Below are 18,753 nucleotides of genomic sequence, written 5' to 3' on the forward strand. Positions count from 1 at the left end.
GGGCTCCCAACCACCCTTCCACCTTCTTCCCACCCCTCTACCTTATCCCAGACTTTGCCTTATGTGCAAGGTGAGTTTGGAGGATCAGCCAGGGGAGTTAGAAAGTAGAAGGATTCGTTACACAGAAGCAGCCCAGGGAGAAAAAGTACAGGCACCAGCTGCAACAAAGACCCACACTGCCTTATCTGTGGTTTTGTTCTTGTTTTTATCCACCTCAGCAAGCATCATCATTGTTTCCTTTTCACAGCCTATAATCTAATTTCTCTCACTAATATATTCCAGTTAGCCTCAAACTAGCACAGCCTCTGTCACACACACATGCACAGGAAAGGGCTCTGTAAAGCAGTCCTTACATGGGCTGCTTACAGAGTTGGCTCTGTGAGAGAGCTGCAACCCCACACATTTTTCTCCTAGTGTCTCCCAAAACCCAGCTGGATAGCACTGTTTAAAGGTATGCAAGTTGGTTATTTCTGCAAAGACTTTAACAATAAAATGATTTCCAGAAACCTTTTTTTAATGGTAATACTTCAGTGTAAAGCTTCAGTGACAGGATCCTTCCAGGCTGTCATCAAACATTTGGAGCACTAAATTCAAACTAAATGTAGTTGTGATACTAATGAAAACATTCTGTATTTGAAAAAATCATTCTTCTGTCCATTGTGGCAGCTCTTATTTTTAATGCTGCAGTAATCCCAACAGCTGAATTAATGTAAACTTAAAGGTACTAAAAGGACAGCTATCCCTGCCTGCCAAATGGCAGTGCTGACAGAATCTGTGCACCAGTTCTGATAGAATCATGGAATCAACCAGGTTGGAAGAGACCTCCAAGATGATCCAGTCCAACCTAGCACCCAGCCCTGGCCTATCAACCAGACCATGGCACTAAGTGCCCCAGCCAGGCTTGGCTTCAACACCTCCAGGCACAGCAACTCCACCACCTCCCTGGGCAGCAGTTGTAGACAGCAACGAGCTCTGCCCTGAGCCTTCTCTGCTGCAGGCTGCACACCCCCAGCTCCCTCAGCCTCTCCTCACAGGGCTCTGCTCCAGGCCCCTCACCAGCTTCATCGCTCTTCCCTGAACACCTTCCAGCACCTCAACATCTCTCTTGAATGGAGGAGCCCAGAACTGGACACAGCACTCCAGGGGTGGCCTGAGCAGTGCTGAGCACAGGGGCACAAGAACCTCCCTTGTCCTGCTGCCCACACTGCTCCTGAGCCAGCCCAGGATGCCTTTGGCTCTGCTGCCCACCTGGGCACTGCTGCCTCAGCTTCAGCTCCTCTCTCCCAGCACCCCCAGCTCCCTCTCTGCCTGCCTGCTCTCAGCCACTCTGTCCCCAGCCTGTAGCACTGCTTGGGGTTGTTGTGGCCAAAGTGTAGAACTTTTCACTTAGCCTTGTTCACTCTCATCCCATTGGCCTCTGCCCACCCATGCAGCCTGGCCAGGTCCCTCTGCAGGGCTCTCCTACCCTCCAACAGATTAACACCTGCTTCTTCAATAAAAGGGATGCTTGCAAGAAAAAAAGGAGGGGGAAGCACTTTTTCAAGTTAAGATCCATTAGAGTTTTCAGTGTTGAAGAGCAATTGCCACCTGTTAGTTGAGCTTTATCTGTTTAGAGTGAATTTTATCTATGTTAGAGCCAGTCCAGATGAGGCCATGAAGATGATTAGAAGCATGCAGCAGCTCTGCTATGACAACAGGCTGAACCAGTTGGGGCTTTGTAGCCTGGAGGAGAGAAGGCTTCCAGGAGACCTTGGAGTGGCCTTCCAGTATCTGAAGGGGGCTACAGGAAGGCTGGGGAGGGACTATTGACAAGGTCTTGTAATGACAGGACAAGGGGGAAGGGGTTTGAACTGGCAGAGGGGAGATTGAAGCTGGATGTTAGGAAAGGGTTCTTTGTGGTGAGGGTGCTGAGACACTGGCACAGATTGCTCAGAGAGGTCTCTCATCGAAGATCTCATTCTGTGCTTCTGTGCTTCACAACCTCCCTGGAGGTGTTCAAGGCCATGTTGGATGAGGCCTTGAGCAACCTATTCTAGTGGGAGGTGTCTCTGCCTATGGCAGGGGGTTGGAACTGGCTGAGCTTTGTGGTCCCTTCCAACCTAAACCATCCTATGATTCTATTTGCTTAAAATACTTTTAAAAGTTGTATTCCCTTAGCAGTGAAGCACATTACTCATGCAGGATGTATCTATTCAGCTCACTCATCCAATAATTATATGATATAGTATTGTCTATGTCTAATATATATGAGTGGAAGCAGTAGAAGTGAATGAGATTCTGTTCTGCTGAAACCCACGGATTTCATCAGAATCTCGTTTATTGACACACCAGGAAAAAGCTCCTGCTTGTTTTATTTTTGCCATGGACAATTGGTGGTTTACAGCATTTTGGCCATTAGGTGCACAGAAGCCTGCAGAGGAGCAAAGGCTGTTTTGGGAGCATGGCTGGTGGAGAAGGAAGTACATGCAGAAGCGTTACACAAATACACTGTTGTTTGAGAAGGAATCACGTGAGAGGATTCTGATCCACAAAGAATACTTCATGGGTGCCTGTTGTGACTTCAGACAAGCATTGCTTTGTTTGCTGGCTAAGCCTGTGATGCTGCTTTCAGTGTTCTGAGGATGTTTTCTTCCCCCTTCTGTTTGTTATGGAAAATCATGTGTGCAGTCATTTTGCTTTTAGTTACTTCTCTTTCTCTTTCTTGTGGCATTGCTGTAGATGGGTTGGTTATGATAAGAAAAGCTACAAAGGCCATCAGTATTTGCTGGAGGAGGGAGATTATGAAGACAGACCCTCCTGGGGAGCTGACAGTGACCTCCTGTCTTTCCGGTTCCTGCAGGCTGTAAGTACTTGTGTGAATTCCACACAAACTGTGCATGGTTCTACACATCAAAAGGAAGGTTGTTCTTCATCTGTGCTGCAGCTATCTTGGGTTTAGTCATTCCACCTTTTGCCCAAGTTCATTCTCATTCTTTTCCTACTTGCTGAAATTTAGATCATAGAATGAACCAGGTTGGAAGAGACCTCCAAGCTCAGCCAGGCCAACCTAGCACCCAGCCCTGGCCAATCAACCAGACCATGGCACTAAGTGCCCCAGCCAGGCTTGGCTTCAACACCTCCAGCCACAGCAACTCCACCATCTCCCTGGGCAGCCCATTCCAATGCCAATCACTCTCTCGGCCAGCAACTTCCTCCTAACATCCAGCCTAGACCTGCCCTGGCACAACTTAAGACTGTCCCCTTCTTCTGTTGCTGCTTGCCTGGCAGCAGAGCCCAACCCCACCTGGCTACAGCCTCCCTTCAGGTAGTTGCAGACAGCAATGAAGTCTGCCCTGAGCCTCCTCTTCTGCAGGCTGCACACCCCCAGCTCCCTCAGCCTCTCCTCACAGGGCTGTGCTCCAGGCCCCTCCCCAGCCTTGCTGCCCTTCTCTGGACACCTTCCAGCACCTCAACATCTCTCTTGAATGGTGGAGCCCAGAACTGGACACAGCACTCAAGGTGTGGCCTGAGCAGTGCTGAGCACAGGGGCAGAATAGCCTCCCCTGTCCTGCTGCCCACACTGCTCCTGAGCCAGGCACTGTGTACATTGTAGTGCAGAAGCAGGTTCTAAATACTGGCCCTTGTAAAGTTCACACAGTGAGTGTATCATGCAGAATTCCTGGTCTACCTGCCAGATATTCCAGATACTGGTTTGGTGAGGCCTTGGGCAGCCTGTTCTAGTGGGAGATGTCTCTGCCTATGGCAGTGGGGGTGGAACTGGATGAGCTTTGAGGTCCATTCCAATTTAAACCATTCTATGATTCTATATCTCACTTTGCACTATAGGCAGCTAGAATCACTCAAACAGATTTTCCTTTAAAGTTCACTGTGCAGAAATGTGCACATTAGTTCTGTATTAAAATGAAAATAGCTTCCCAGCACAACAGCTGTTGCAAGCCCTAAAACAGTATTGCCCTCTGTCCTGTCATTTTTTTGTGCCAGAAAATTTTGGCAGCAAAAATAATCATTGTAAAAAAAAAATCCCTTCTACTAAAATGTGTTTATTTGGGATAAAGGTGAAACAAAATAAAAACTGTACCAGAGTCCAATGTTGGAAGCAAAGTTAGACATTTTTAGTGATGGGGAAATGTGAGATTAGAACTTCTTTATCATTTGCTTTGGTTTGGAGGGGGCTTTTTATGTTTGAATGTTTGAGGATTTAAAAAGACATATACAGTAACTCTGAGTTCAAATACAGCTGCAAAGAGTGGCTTCATTTGAGGTAGGTTGCTCATTCTGAGATTGCTCAGTCTTTGTATACTCAGGTTCCTTGTATCCTCTTCTGAGAAGGTTCAAAAAAAGCCTGGCTGGGGCACTTAGTGCCATGGTCTGGTTGATTGGCCAGGGCTGGGTGCTAGGTTGGGCTGGCTGAGCTTGGAGCTCTCTTCCAACCTGGCTGATTCTATGATTCTATGTGATCCTGACCCAAGAGTTTTGTGGTGTTTAAACACAGGCATTTAAAGCAAACTTTCATTCTCTCAGCAATTGTAATTAAATAAAAAGAGATCAAAAATGTTGAAGGCTCATGGGAAGTCAAGAGGCCATGGCTACAATCAGAGTTTGCATAGGAAGAGTTTTAGGAAGTCACCTAGGAAAAGCTGTGTTTGGAATCAGAATCTATCATACGACTTACCCTAAAGATAGGAGAATTAACCAAATTGAAGAAAAATCTCTCAGTAAATTATTTTCATGTATCTGAGACACAAATTTTCTTCTAATTCCCAATTTTTGAGATCTGAGAATCATAGGATCCATGAGTATTGCCTTGTTGCTGGGAAGAGATAACAGGATCATATAATCATAGAATGGTTTGGGGTTGGATAAAGTCTAAATCTGAGATGCTGAGGGAGCTGGGAGTGTGCAGCCTGCAGAAGAGGAGGCTCAGGGCAGACCTCACTGCTGTCTGCAGCTCTCTGAAGGAAGGTTGTAGCCAGGTGGGGTTGGTCTCTTCTGCCAGGCAAGCAGAAACAGAAGAAGGGGACACATTCTCATATTGTGCCAGGGGAGGTCTAGGCTGGATGTTGTTAGGAAGTTGTTGGCAGAGAGAGTGATTGGCATTGGAATGGGCTGCCCAGGGAGGTGGTGGAGTCACTGTGCCTGGAGGTGTTTAAGAAAAGCCTGGCTGGGGCACTTAGTGCCATGGTCTGGTTGCTTGGCCAGGGCTGGGTGCTAGGTTGGCCTGGCTGAGCTTGGAGGTCTCCTTTAACCTAGTTGATTCTATGATTCAGTCCATTCCCTCTTGTCCTACAATGGCAAGCCCTTGTAAAAAGTCCCTTCCTGTCTTTCTTGTATGCTTCCTTCAGGTACTGGAAGGCCATTATAAGGTCTTCCTTGGAGCCCAAAGTCTCACTGCCTGCCTGAGGAAGGAGAGCTTGAAATAAAAGACTGTAGTCATGGTAATGCTTGAAGTAGTAATTTTTGAAGCTGTGGGAAGGTCAGTGGTAAGTCCCTAGCCCTTCTCTTTCCCACACAGGCACCTTTGCACTCTTAGCCATCCTTATTAGAGGAAAGATGATGCTAAGGAGCAGTAGGTGGTGGTTCTCAGTGAAAACCACTGCAGGCTGCATCAGACTGCTAGGCTTCCAGTGAAACACTTTGGTACCAAAATAAACTCGCACCGAAGACTTGAGTCCATTCACTGCTTTATTTCACGCTGCAGCTCTTTTCCAAAATGTTTTGTGTTGTGAGTTTTCCCTGAGCTGTGGCAGTCAGTCATCTAATTCCTGTGCTGCCTCCTAGGATTTCATAGAATCATCAGTGGCACTTTTTCAGTCTGATGATGAAGATGGGAAAGCATTAGACATCATCAATGAAGAAATCCCTGATTTGGAGCAAACTGGATTTGGCCCAGAGACGAGTTCAATTCTTGTGAGAAGTGGAGTGTAAGTCTACTGAAGTCTGTGGGTGGAGATATGAAGTGTTTTTGTGTGCAGTTGGGATATCTTTTGAAAGACTCTGGCACAGGTGGTAACCATCTAGGGGAGAATAGTGTTTATTTCAGTTTCCTTGCTAAATGGAAGAAAAAATCATCTTTCTCTAAATCCCACGTCCGTGCCTTGATTTGGGGCTGGTCATCCTTGCTGCTCGAGAAAGCTTGCACTGTCTCACCAGAGGCCACACAGGCTGTAGCTTCATGATACAGGAGCATTCAAAGCAACACAGAAAAGGGATTTTATTTGTTAGGAAAGGTTCAGCTGTGCCTTATTCATAATAAAGTCAGGCTGCTGGCAACAGAGGTAGAAGAGATGGACAGGATGTGCTTGGGTAACTTTTGGTATGCTTAGGGAAGTCCCAGAGGAAACTAAACAGCACAAGTACAATAAATAAGGAAAGATAAACTAGACTGCCTGAAATGTGTGTTGATGGTTAACTGATGGAGCAAGAACAAAACTTCAAAATTCTAGAAGCCTGAAAAAAGTCTAGGGGGACTAGAATGCTTGGCCTCAAATAACAGCTCTGATACAGCAGAGAGTCACAGGAAGGGTGAGCTTTGTAGGAATAGTAGAGTAGGCTATGATAGACAAGGGTATGATACCGGACATAAAGGATGATGCTGTACATAAAAATGTACTGTACATATCTTTTGCAGCTTAAAATGGGAGGGGGACAACGTTTTGGAGTCATGAGTGGACATTTCTGACTTGAGTAGTAATTTTTCAAGTGCAGTATTAACATTGTCATACCTACCCTAATGGCAATGAAGAGAGGGATTATCAGCTGCTGGGTGAGACTGAAAAAGCCTCTGACTGAGGGTGGGTAGCTATAGTGGGAGATGTGAACTGAGAGAATGGGTGTTAGCATCTTCTGAGTGTGAGGCAGGAGGCTGGAAGGCTAGGACTCACTTTGGAGAAGAGGTGGCTGAAGAGGGGTGCAAAGGAGACTTGCAAAATCCTGAAGGCAGTAAGCAAGCTTCATGCGGCAGCGTTTGCAGGATCCTGCTTGCTGATAGCTGGAAGGTGCTTTACAGGACTACCCGAAGTTTACTTTGCAACAGATTAGAGGCAGGGTGCAAAAAGCTTTCCTTGCTCTAGAGGCCTCCTTGCACTGAGGGAGTCTGTGGTTGCAGACGGCACCAGGAGGTTTAAACAAGCATTAGACAAATGGATGACAGATTCACAAAGAGGTGCTGGAATGACTAGGAAAGGAGGCACCTGCTGAGGTCCCTCATGTCCCAGGCGCTAGGTGACTGAGAGGAGTGCACCACCAAAAGAGGTTAAGTTAGTGACATCTCTCTAGCCTCCATCCGTCTTTTGCCCCGATCAAGAGCCTGTGCAGTCCTGGAGGGACCCTCAGTCTCAGCAGTTGGAGGTTTGTTTATTCTTAAACGACAGCAGGGAAAGCAGGGCGAGAGAAAGCTGAGCTGCCAACCGCTGCGTTACCTCCCCGTGCCGAGGCTGCCTCCTGTATTTCTGCTCCTTCTTGCAACGTTTTGCCTAAGTCCAGCTGAAAAAGTTCAGCATTTGGTGGGATGCTGAACAAATAAGGTTCAGCTGAGAGCTACAAAAACCTATCACTTAAGTGTCTTTCCTGCAGGCTTCTGAGGAAGACCTCATCTCATGCTGAATATGTATTTGCTAGAAAGGCAGACACCCGCTCCTGTGTGTTTGCAAAGCAAATCAGAAAGCCAAACGTGGGAGAGTCACACTCCTCCCACTGGGTTTGATGTTACGTTCTCAGATGGACTTGCCAAGGGAACTCCAAAGGAAATTGTTCTGTTGAACTCTTGAGTGTTTTCATCAAATGATCCCCAAAAATGCCATGTTCTCGGTTTAACTTTTGTGTCATTCTCCAGGTGGGTTGCATACCAGCAGAAACACTTCTGTGGAGAACAATATATATTGGAGAAAGGGAAATATAAATGTTTCTTTGACTGGGGAGGATCTAGTAAAATCATCATGTCAATTCGACCTATTAAGTTGGTAAGTTACCCGAACTAGCTAAGGAGAAGACTTGACAGAAGTGAGGCCTGTGGAGCAGAGAGCACACAGTAATGTTGTGACTTCTGCTGTGCTGTTCAATTGATTTTTCTGCTTATTGGGAGCTCTGTAAAGGGCCTTGTGAATGCCACAGTGAGTCAGTCTTCAGACTCAGAGTCACTCAGAGAGTGTTCAGATGGGATACCATCATGGGCACTTTGGATCTTTCCACCTGTTCAGAAAATTCACTGTGGCAGACTGCATTCATGGAAACAATAACCTGTTCTGGAAAGATTAATTAGCCTTGAAACATAGTTACTTGTGAAGTCTAATTGATAGTGGGTATAAAAATACTTCAAAATTGATCTGATCCATATTCTTGTTGTGTAATATTGTATTTGTATGCTAAAATATTTGTTAAGATATAGAATCACAGAATCAGCCAGGTTGAAAGAGAGCTCCAATCTCATCCAGCCCAGCCTAGCACCCAGCCCTGGCCAATCAACCAGACCATGGCACTAAGTGTCCCAGCCAGGCTTGGCTTCAACACCTCCAGGCACAGCGACTCCACCACCTCCCTGGGCAGCCCATTCCAATGCCAATCACTCTCTCTGCCAACAACTTCCTAACAACATCCAGCCTAGACCTCCCCTGGCACAGCTCGAGACTCTGTCCCCTTGTTCTGTTGCTGGTTGTCTGGCAGAAGAGCCCAACCCCACCTGGCTACAGCCTCCCTGCAGGCAGCTGCAGGCAGCAATGAGCTCTGCCCTGAGCCTCCTCTTCTGCAGGCTGCACACCCCCAGCTCCCTCAGCCTCTCCTCACAGGGCTGTGCTCCAGGCCCCTCCCCAGCCTTGCTGCCCTTCTCTGGACACCTTCCAGCACCTCAACATCTCTCTTGAATGGAGGAGCCCAGAACTGGACACAGCACTTAAGGGGTGGCCTGAGCAGTGCTGAGCACAGGGGCACAAGAACCTCCCTTGTCCTGCTGCCCACACTGCTCCTGAGCCAGCCCAGGATGCCATTGGCTGTGCTGCCCACCTGGGCACTGCTGCCTCCTCTTCAGCTCCTCTCTCCCAGCACCCCCAGCTCCCTCTCTGCCTGGCTGCTCTCAGCCACTCTGTCCCCAGCCTGTTGTGCTGCTTGGGGTTGTTGTGGCCAAAGTGCATGACCCTGCACTTGGCCTTGTTCAATCTCATCCCTTTGGCCTCTGCCCACCCATGCAGCCTGGCCAGGTCCCTCTGCAGGGCTCTCCTACCCTCCAACAGCTCCACAGCTGCTCCTGGTTTGGTGTCTTCTGCAAAGTTACTGATGCTGGACTCAATTCCCCAGTCCAGATCATCAGTAAAGATAATGACCAGGACTGGGCCCAGCACTAATCCACGGGAAAAAAACAGGAAATATATTTAATCTATTATGAAAGTAAAAATATATAATGTCTAATTGATAATGGGTGTAAAAATACTTGGAAATGTATCTGATCTGTACTGTAGTTGTGTAGGTTTTTATTTGTATGCAAAAATATTTATAGTAGGTATCGTGAAAAAGGACAGGAAATATATTGAATCTATTGAAGTGAAAATCTGTCCTGTCTAATTGATAATGGGTGTAAAAATACTTGAAAATTGATCTGATCCATGTTGTAATTGTGTAATATTTTCCTGGCATGCTGTAATAATAGGTACGGTGAGCAAAGACAGGCAATATGGTTAATCTGTTATTAAAGAAAGCCAGTGGAGCTTGCCCAGATAGCTCCAAACTTCAGTGCACAGCAAAGGCCATTCTCACTAATGAGGGCATAAGAAATTATGCAACTGCACTGAAAGCAGGAAAGGTTAATTTAACGTTGTTTTGGGGAGCACAGGGTACAAGAGGTGTCAGAATCTTCTGTTGTGTTTACTTGGATCTTTTTTCAAAGAGTAGACTCAGAAGGAGTTGCAGAGACATTTAGATGGACAAGTCCATGTTATGTGACTTCATGAATCCTGATGCGAGTGTTCTGTGTGAAAGAGGCTGGTGAGTCAGGCAGGTAGTTGTGAGCTCGCAGGCAGCTAATGGCAGAGCCTGGAGAGCTGTGCCGAGAGCCTGTGAAGTGTGGCTTTTTTTCTCTGCTCTTGAGTTGATAATTAGGAAATTTCTGGAACTTGACATATCATCTAGTAAAACAAGTGTAAGTCATTTATTTATATGCATGTACATGTCTGTGTTATTGCAGGAACCGCTGGGAATGAATGAGCCTCCACATTTGGTATGTTGACATTATATAATGGCCTCTAGCACTAAGCCACATTCAATATTTAAGTACAGGTAATCACCAAAGTCTTGCTTTGGTACTTCTGGTGATAGCTCGGTGTTATCATTTCCTTAGCAGACCATCAATGGAGGAAACTGCTAGATGTGTAAAGGTTAAGTGTGCTCATGTTCTGCTTTTTGTTTGCTTTATTCTGGGTCGTGTCCTTCTACTCAAAAATGTGAGCAGGTTTCGAATAACTGCATCTCTAGAGCTATTTGTTTTCCTCTTCTTTGCTTCCTGTGTCTGGAAACTTGCTGGTGTGCATCCATCCTTCCCTTTGCGGCTTACTCTCCTTTCATCGCTTTGCCTTGTGTCTGTTTTGCCACCAGCTTGTTCGACTGTGATGTGAAGAAGACAGTATAAACTTTAGGAAAGTGAACTGCACTCTGGAAAACTGCAGGTGCATCAGTAGGATAAATTGGAACTTTTAGTCTTGTGTGTGCTGGTGGCTCTGCTTTTCATAGTGTCTCCTTAAAGAGCAGGCACCACTTGCTCAGTGCCTCTGTTTTCCTTACAATGACCTGAACTGAATGCATTTTGGTTATGGCAAAGCCATGACACATCTCTTCTACAATGCATTCTGTCAATTTCCCTGAAAGTTGCATCTAGCTTGGTAAGAAATTACAGAAGGAATGGTCCCAAGAATTCACTTTCAGTCTCAAGAATGAGTTAGTTCTGGATTTTAGTCTTTTGGTCATTATCTTCTGTTAATGTGCATTCTTTATGTCTTTCCAAAACAAAGACCTGCTCTAAGTGATGTACTGGCATGGTCTGTGTCTTCCACAAGGTTCTGTCATAGAATCATAGAATTGCTTTGGTTGGAAGGTCTTCCAAAATCATCAAGTCCAACCATCAACTTAACACCACTGTGGCCATTAAACTATGTCCCAAAGTGCCATCTCCACACATTTCTTAACACTCTCAGGGATGATGACTCCACAGCTTCCCTGAGTAACCTATTCCAGTGTCTGATCACTCTTTCCTGAGAAGGAAATTTTTCCTAATGCTCAATCTAAGCCTTCCCCAGCACAATTTTAGGCAATTTCCTTTCATCTTGTCACCTTATACTAGAGAGAAGAGATTGACTTCCATCTCACTGCAGTTTCCCTTCAGGTAGTTGCAGGGAGCCATGAGGGCTTCCCTCAGCCTCCTCTTCTCCAGACTAAGCAATCCCAGTTCCCTCAGCCACTCCTCATAAGACTTGTTCCCTTCACCAGCTGCTTTGCCCATCTCTGGACATGTTTCAGCACCTCGGTGTCTTTCCTGCAGCGAAGGGCCCAAAACAGAACTCAGTATTTGAGGTGCAGCCTCACCAGTGCAGACTACCAAGGCACAGTTGTTTTACTGCTGCCGCTGGTCACGCTGTTCCTGACACGGGCCAGGATGCTGTTGCTCTTCTTGGCCAGCTGAACACACTGTTGGCTTGCATTCAGATGGCTGTCAACCAACACCTCAGGTCCTTCTCTGCCTGGCAGCTTTCCAGCCATGCTGCCCCAAGCCTGTAGCATTGCATGGGGCTGTTGTGACCCAAGTGCAGCATCTGTCACTTAGCTCTTGTAGAGTTGACCTTGGCCCATCAAGTCCAGTCCATGCAGATCTCTGCAGAGCCTTCCTGCCCTTTCCTGCATTACTTGCTTGATTTCTCTTTTGTGCCCTGGAGCGTGCTGCTAGCATGGGTGACAGCGTCAGCGCTCACATGGCTTCCTCTGTGACATGGTTTTAGTTAAGCAGATTGGGAACTCTTTCTTTCAGGAAACAAGGCTTTTCTTTTTTCAAACTAGACAAACTTTAACGCTTAGTGGTTCTGTTTTGGAAAAACTGAGTCTTGTTTTGTCATCTGGGCACGATTTTGTGCTCTTTTGTTTGGAGGAGTATAATAGCTGTAAGCGCGTGGGAAACACACACATTGTGTTGCTCAGCAGGTTGGCCACACCCTTCTGTTTCTCCAAGTATTCCAGTTCTACAGTTTTATGATTAACCCAGGACTACAGGAAATGTTTCCTGTCTCAAGACATAATTGGTGTATTATTTTAGTCTCAAACACTGATTTCCTGCCAGACCTACTTGTATGGCAGTTTGCAGCCAGATTCAAAGCCTTGCAAGTACATTCACAGTGAGGCCTTGGTAAATGATACCAGCTAAAAAAACTGACTTGGAGGAAGTCAGTGGGATCAACGGAGTTGAAGGTAATTTTCTCTCCAACTCTTTTTCCAGAATCTCCCAAGCCTGCTTTTAGTGCTTTAACCCAGATGGCAAACATTAAAGATCAATTCAACTTTCAGAAGTTTCAATCCATTGTGCTTTACAGTCTTTCTATCTCCAGTATTAAGTGATAAAACTGGGTTTATTTGTACAGTTACTATTGTGCAGGCAGGGAATTCCTGTGGCCCAGGCAGGAGTCACACAAAGAGAATGGTTTGGTTTTCCTGAACACCCTGCCCCAGACTAGATGCAGAACTTGTGCAGGTTTGGTTACAGGTTCTGATTCCATCAGGAGTTCTTCAAAGGACATTGTGGACGAATTCAGAGGTTTAGGAAGTCAGGAGCTGGAAAAGGCTAAGCTACAAGCACAGCTTTACCCCACTGTCAGTCAGGCTGAGCAGAGCATTGAGGGAGCAGCAGGCTCTGCTCACAGAGCTGAGAGAGGTATTCGGCAGTGATCCCTTGCTGGGTTTCTCTGCGGCTCGGCTGCCTCCTGGCACTGCAGGCAATATCCAATGGTCTGGATGCAGGCAGCAGCCCAAGGCCAGTGGCAAAGCTGCCAAGCTCAGCAATGTCTCTGGACACAGCTGCCACAGGACAGGGATTCATGGAAGCGAAGCCACCTCAGCAGCAGCAGGAGAGAGCCAAACTGCTGGGGTCTCACCAGTCAGGAAGGCAGCCAGCAAGTTGGCTGTGATATGGTCAGAGAGCAGCCAGGTCTGGGTGCCACCAGCAGCTCTCTCCCAGGACTTGCCAAGCTTGCAGGTCTGCACAGAATGGTGCAGATTGGGGAGGAACATCCAAAGGCAGAGATGGTGCAAAACCAAGAGCTGTGCAAAAGGCAGGAGCCATCCCAAAGCAGGGAACTCTGTCACGGCAGGAACCTGTGCTGTTGGGAGCTCTTTCAAGGTGGGAACCCCCTCCTGCCCTCTCCCTTGCTCTGTTTATGCTTTTCTAGACAAAGTGCCCATTTGCCATTCTATCCTGGGCCAAAAACCCAGCCAAGCACCAGCCCAACTCTTAAAAGCCTTTATTTTTCTTTATTAAAAATAAAACTTAGTTTTGCCCAGCAAGAACAAGGCCTCTCTCAGTACAAGTGAGTTGTACAAATTATTTAGGAAGCAGAGATAATTGCTATGCCAACTTGTATTTTAACACAGCTGCCTACTGACTTTGTAGGAAGTGCAACCTTGTATAGGAATATCAAACCCTGACAATGCTGCAGCTTGAGACCAATTGCAGATATGCAGTATTTTCATTGAGGAATCAGTACTTCACCCCAGCTTTGGTCAAATGCCATCACAGAGTGGTTTAGATTGGAAAGGACCTCAAGGATCAGCCAGTTCCAACCCCCTGCCATAGGCAGGGACACCTCCCACTAGAATAGCTTCTCAAAGACTCGCCCAACCTGGCCTTGAACACCTGCAGGGAAGTTGTGGAGCACAGAAGCACCAAGTGTGATCAAAGACCACATTCTGCACTTCTGTGCTGCACAACCTCCATGGGCAACCTGTGCCAGCATCTCACCACCCTCTCTCTGAAGAACCTTTTCCTAACATCTAGTTTGACACCTCCAAGGAGGGACCATCCACAACCTTCATGGGCAACCTGCTCCATCATTCATTATTAGACATATTATGTATAAAAATGAGTTCTAGAACTTTTGTAAAGCCTTGTGTAACATCTGGGCCATGAAAGAAAGTGCAGCTATATATTCCTTTGAGAGGAGGCAGTGTGGCTGTGTGCTCCTTTGAGAGGAGGCAGTGTGGCTGTGTGCTCCTTTGAGAGGAAGCAGTGTGGCTGTGTGCTCCTTTGAGAGGAAGCAGTGTGGCTGTGTGCTCCTTTGAGAGGAGGCAGTGTGGCTGTGTGCTCCTTTGAGAGGAAGCAGTGTGGCTGTGTGCTCCTTTGAGAGGAAGCAGTGTGGCTGTGTGCTCCTTTGAGAGGAGGCAGTGTGGCTGTGTGCTCCTTTGAGAGGAGGCAGTGTGGCTGTGTGCTCCTTTGAGAGGAGGCAGTGTGGCTGTGTGCTCCTTTGAGAGGAGGCAGTGTGGCTGTGTGCTCCTTTGAGAGGAGGCAGTGTGGCTGTGTGCTCCTTTGAGAGGAGGCAGTGTGGCTGTGTGCTCCTTTGAGAGGAGGCAGTGTGGCTGTGTGCTCCTTTGAGAGGAGGCAGTGTGGCTGTGTGCTCCTTTGAGAGGAGGCAGTGTGGCTGTGTGCTCCTTTGAGAGGAAGCAGTGTGGCTGTGTGCTCCTTTGAGAGGAGGCAGTGTGGCTGTGTGCTCCTTGATAAGAGCTTTTGATATTAGCTGGTAGAAAATCCTGTGTAGCATGAGAGTGTTTTCAGAAGATTCAGTTGCTGCACTTTACATTGTAGCTGGTTGCTGTTCTCCAGTTTTCAGTGATGGAATGCAAGGCCAGGGTGAGCCTTTCTTGTTCTTTCTACCAGGAAATGTTAATTTCATCTAAAATCCTAGAGCTTTTTAAAAGCTTCTTTGCTGATACTGACGTTTGGCCTGTTCCCTCTCTGCTAGCAAAAGTGATTGCTTTGGCAGGAAGCTAAGCCAGTTTGGGGCATGAAGGGGGAAGTAGGTCTTGCAACAGCCATTGTGTTTTCCTTCCATTAAAGAGTATGAGCTGTTTTCTTGATACAGTTATATGCTTTATCCTTTTCCAGCCTCTCTTTCAGGCTTCAAAGTGAAATTCACTTCAGTACTGTAGTGCCAGCCCAAGAGTACAGAATTCTAGGTGTCTTTGCTATAGGCCATAGACTACATCATACTGCTGGGGGGTTTCCCACTTTTCCCCCCCTTTTTTCTCCTCTTACCGCAGTAGCTTTAACCTTACTGCTTTTTCAGGATGAATCGATCACATCTTACTGGTGGGATAAGGTCAATATGACTTAAGTTCTTCACCATGACATGTGAAAACAGCTTATCTGAACTTCAGTCGTGGTCGTGGTGCACCTACCAGGCTGTACCTAGTTCCCTGCCAGTTCTGCAATCACTGTGGCCACAGAAGAGTTCAAAACAGTTTCTCGACAGTAATCCTGTATCATTTGACCAGCACCTCACTGTGCTGATCTGATTGAATCACAGGCTGGAAAAGACCTCTGGAATCATCAAGTCCAACCAATCACCTAACCCTTCTAACTGACTAAACCATGGCATTGAGTGCCTCATCCAGCCTCTTAAACACCTCCAGGGAGGGCACTTCCCTGGGCAGCCCATTCCAATGCCAATCACTCTCTCTGACAACAACTTCCTCCTAACATCCAGCCAAGACCTGCCCTGGCACAACTTGAGACTCTGTCCCCTTCTTCTGTTGCTGCTTGCCTGGCAGCAGAGCCCAACCCCACCTGGCTACAGCCTCCCTTCAGGTAGCTGTAGACAGCAATGAGCTCTGCCCTGAGCCTCCTCTGCTGCAGGCTGCACACCCCCAGCTCCCTCAGCCTCTCCTCACAGGGCTCTGCTCCAGGCCCCTCACCAGCTTCTTTGCCCTTCTCTGGACACCTTCCAGCACCTCAACATCTCTCTTGAATTGAGGAGCCCAGAACTGGACACAGCACTCCAGGTGTAGCCTAATCAGTGCCAAGCACAGGGGCAGAATATCACATCACCTTCTCTCCGCAGGGAGATGGCACAGCCCAGAGTTGGACCAAAACTGCTGAGCCATGGCAAGAGTTAGATGCAGTACAGGGGTACTTTGGATGGAAGATCCTTCAGACCCAGCCTTCTCTTTTTCTGTAGGCCCTCTCTTGCTACATTTGAAATTAGCTCGATGACACTGCTCTACAAGTGGTGGGAAGCATTCTGTACTCAGCCCAGAGGCAACAAAACACTTGATCTTTCTGAAAACAGAGCAGCTGTGGGAATGTGAAAAAAACTTTAAATGGGAATTAATTCTGTTTGTTGTGCCTTTTGTGACTTGAATGGATAGCTCTCTGAGGGCAGGGCTGTCTCTGTTTACAGTAATAGCAATGCCGTTGTTTTCCCCTTTTCCTTCTAGTCATTGGTTTTGTTTCTGTTTTGTTCTTGTAGCTCAGAGCTTTCAGTAACACACATTTCCAAGGAGCATGCATAGATTTCACAACAGAAGTTTCTGATTTTCCATCATTCATACCATGTTCATTTAAGGTTCTTCGGGGATGGTAAGTCTGTTGTTTTACATGCCAACGTTTTAAGTACTATGTTTGGAGTTTTTTGAAACACTACTGAAATTCAGACAACCAAAAGAGCATTACACCTGACCATCGTATTCCATCGCATCTTAGACTCTCTGTCGTGCTCTGCTTCTCAGTAACTGTTGTCCTGTAATTGGCTTGGATACTGTGTGTTTTGCTTTCCCTGGGGGAAGTTTGCACAGGTAGAATTTATCCCAGATTTTGAGCAGTTGCTACAGAAGAACTGTCTACATTGCACTCACCTGGTTTGATTCTAGAACTGAGATTTCTGTACCACGTGATTTGATTTTGCTGATTTGCTTGCTTTGTCTCATAGCCTTTGTCACTTCACATCTAAGCTTAGCAAGAACAAACACTTTTGGTTTTATTCCTTATTTCCCTAGCAAATAATAAATACAAATAACCCCTTACTGTTAAAAAGCAGCTAGAGTAGCTAATCTTTTGTTGTTCTTGCGTTACTCTTGCAGTTGGCTCCTGTACTATCAAGGGGAAATCACTGACAATCACTGTGTGCTGGAAGAAGGCCTCTATATTAACCTCAGTTCCTGTGGCTGCCCAGCTGCTGCAATCAAATCCCTGAAGCCTATTCAATACGTAAGGAGTTTATTTTAAAAAGCACCCAAAAAACCCCACCGCATTTTGGAACTCTTTTCCTGTTCACGTCTCTGAAGCAAGTGCTTGTGCTAAACAAATTCCCACTTAGGTAAAACAGTGGAGCTTGTTTTCCTGCATTGACAGAGTTTTTGGGTGAGGAACAAGCCAGGCTGCACACATGGTCACTTCTGGAAGAGAGGAGCTGAACATGAGGCAGCAGTGTGCCCAGGGGCCAATGGCATCCTGGGCTGGCTCAGGAGCAGTGTGGGCAGCAGGACAAGGGAGGTTCTTCTGCCCCTGTGCTCAGCACTGCTCAGGCCACCCCTTGAGTGCTGTGTCCAGTTGTGGGCTCCTCAGTTCAAGAGAGATGTTGAGGTGCTGGAAGGTGTCCAGAGAAGGGCAAAGAAGCTGGTGAGGGTCCTGGAGCACAGCCCTGTGAGGAGAGGCTGAGGGAGCTGGGGGTGTGCAGCCTGCAGAAGAGGAGGCTCAGGGCAGAGCTCATTGCTGCCTGCAGCTGCCTGCAGGGAGGCTGTAGCCAGGTGGGGTTGGGCTCTTCTGCCAGGCAAGCAGCAACAGAAGAAGGGGACACAGTCTCAAGCTGTGCCAGGGGAGGTCTTGGCTGGATGTTAGGAGGAAGTTGTTGTCAGAGAGAGTGATTGGCATTGGAATGGGCTGCCCAGGGAGGTGGTGGAGTGGCTGTGCCCGGAGGTGTTGAAGCCAAGCCTGGCTGGGGCACTTAGTGCCATGGTCTGGTTGCTTGTCCAGGGCTGGGTGCTAGGTTGGCCTGGATGTGCTTGGAGGTCTCTTCCAACCCGAGTGACTCTGATTCAAAGAGAAGCAAGTGGCTGCTCTGCCTAATCCTCCATCGCACTGAGCAACTTCTCTAAAACTCTTCATTCTTCCATGATCACAGAACACAAGCTCCACATGTGCCCTTCAATGTAACTATTACAAAACTGGACTTGAAGGATTCCTCAGTTGTTTTCTTCATGTATTAAGTACTTTTTTTCCATTTGTGAACTGATTTTTAAAAAATAAACAAAATTAAAACAAAAAAAAAGTCCCCAAAAATCCCTCACCACCAAAACCCATGGGCATGGTGGGAAGCATGTGCAACTTGCTGGAGAGCTGGTTTTTTCACTCGGTTACATGGATTCAGAGACTGCAGGTGGAGTGAGAGCTTCCCACCTGCTGAGAGCCTGATTAGAGATCCCCTTTTCACATTAGGCTTTTAGACTCTGCTAAATCAGAGTGAAGTTCTGATACAAAGCAGCAGGTCTTGTCCAAATCCTATAGCCTGTAATCTAACAGGGAAGTAACTATGCAGTTTGGCACGGTAGGAAGCTCCTGGCAGCCCTTGATTACTGAGAGTCAAGCCCTGGGCGAAGCGTGTTTGGCAGGCTGCGTGTGGGAAGCATACCCACATCTCCCTGTACTGTGCATGTGGCTTAGCTCTTAGTTCCGTTCCCTTTTTGCAGATAGGAGCCCTTGTGTTTCACCAAATCCAGGCATGAAAGGGCATGAAAGACTTTGGAACC

At 47.1% G+C, this 18,753-nt stretch overlaps 1 protein-coding gene across 1 annotated transcript in view; it reads left to right on the forward strand.

The window, feature by feature from the left end:
* Positions 1-18,753, forward strand: part of CRYBG3 (crystallin beta-gamma domain containing 3) — a 105,571-nt gene that overhangs the window by 68,330 nt on the left and 18,488 nt on the right. Inside the window, exons 15-20 of the mRNA XM_064152197.1 lie at positions 2,719-2,842; positions 5,779-5,921; positions 7,832-7,958; positions 10,169-10,201; positions 16,479-16,588; positions 17,089-17,215. Of these exons, the coding sequence (XP_064008267.1) occupies positions 2,719-2,842; positions 5,779-5,921; positions 7,832-7,958; positions 10,169-10,201; positions 16,479-16,588; positions 17,089-17,215 (664 nt within the window). The remainder of the gene's footprint in view (positions 1-2,718; positions 2,843-5,778; positions 5,922-7,831; positions 7,959-10,168; positions 10,202-16,478; positions 16,589-17,088; positions 17,216-18,753) is intronic.

This window comes from Pogoniulus pusillus, chromosome 12, assembly GCF_015220805.1.
Source record: "Pogoniulus pusillus isolate bPogPus1 chromosome 12, bPogPus1.pri, whole genome shotgun sequence".
NCBI classification, from domain to species: Eukaryota; Metazoa; Chordata; class Aves; order Piciformes; family Lybiidae; genus Pogoniulus; species Pogoniulus pusillus.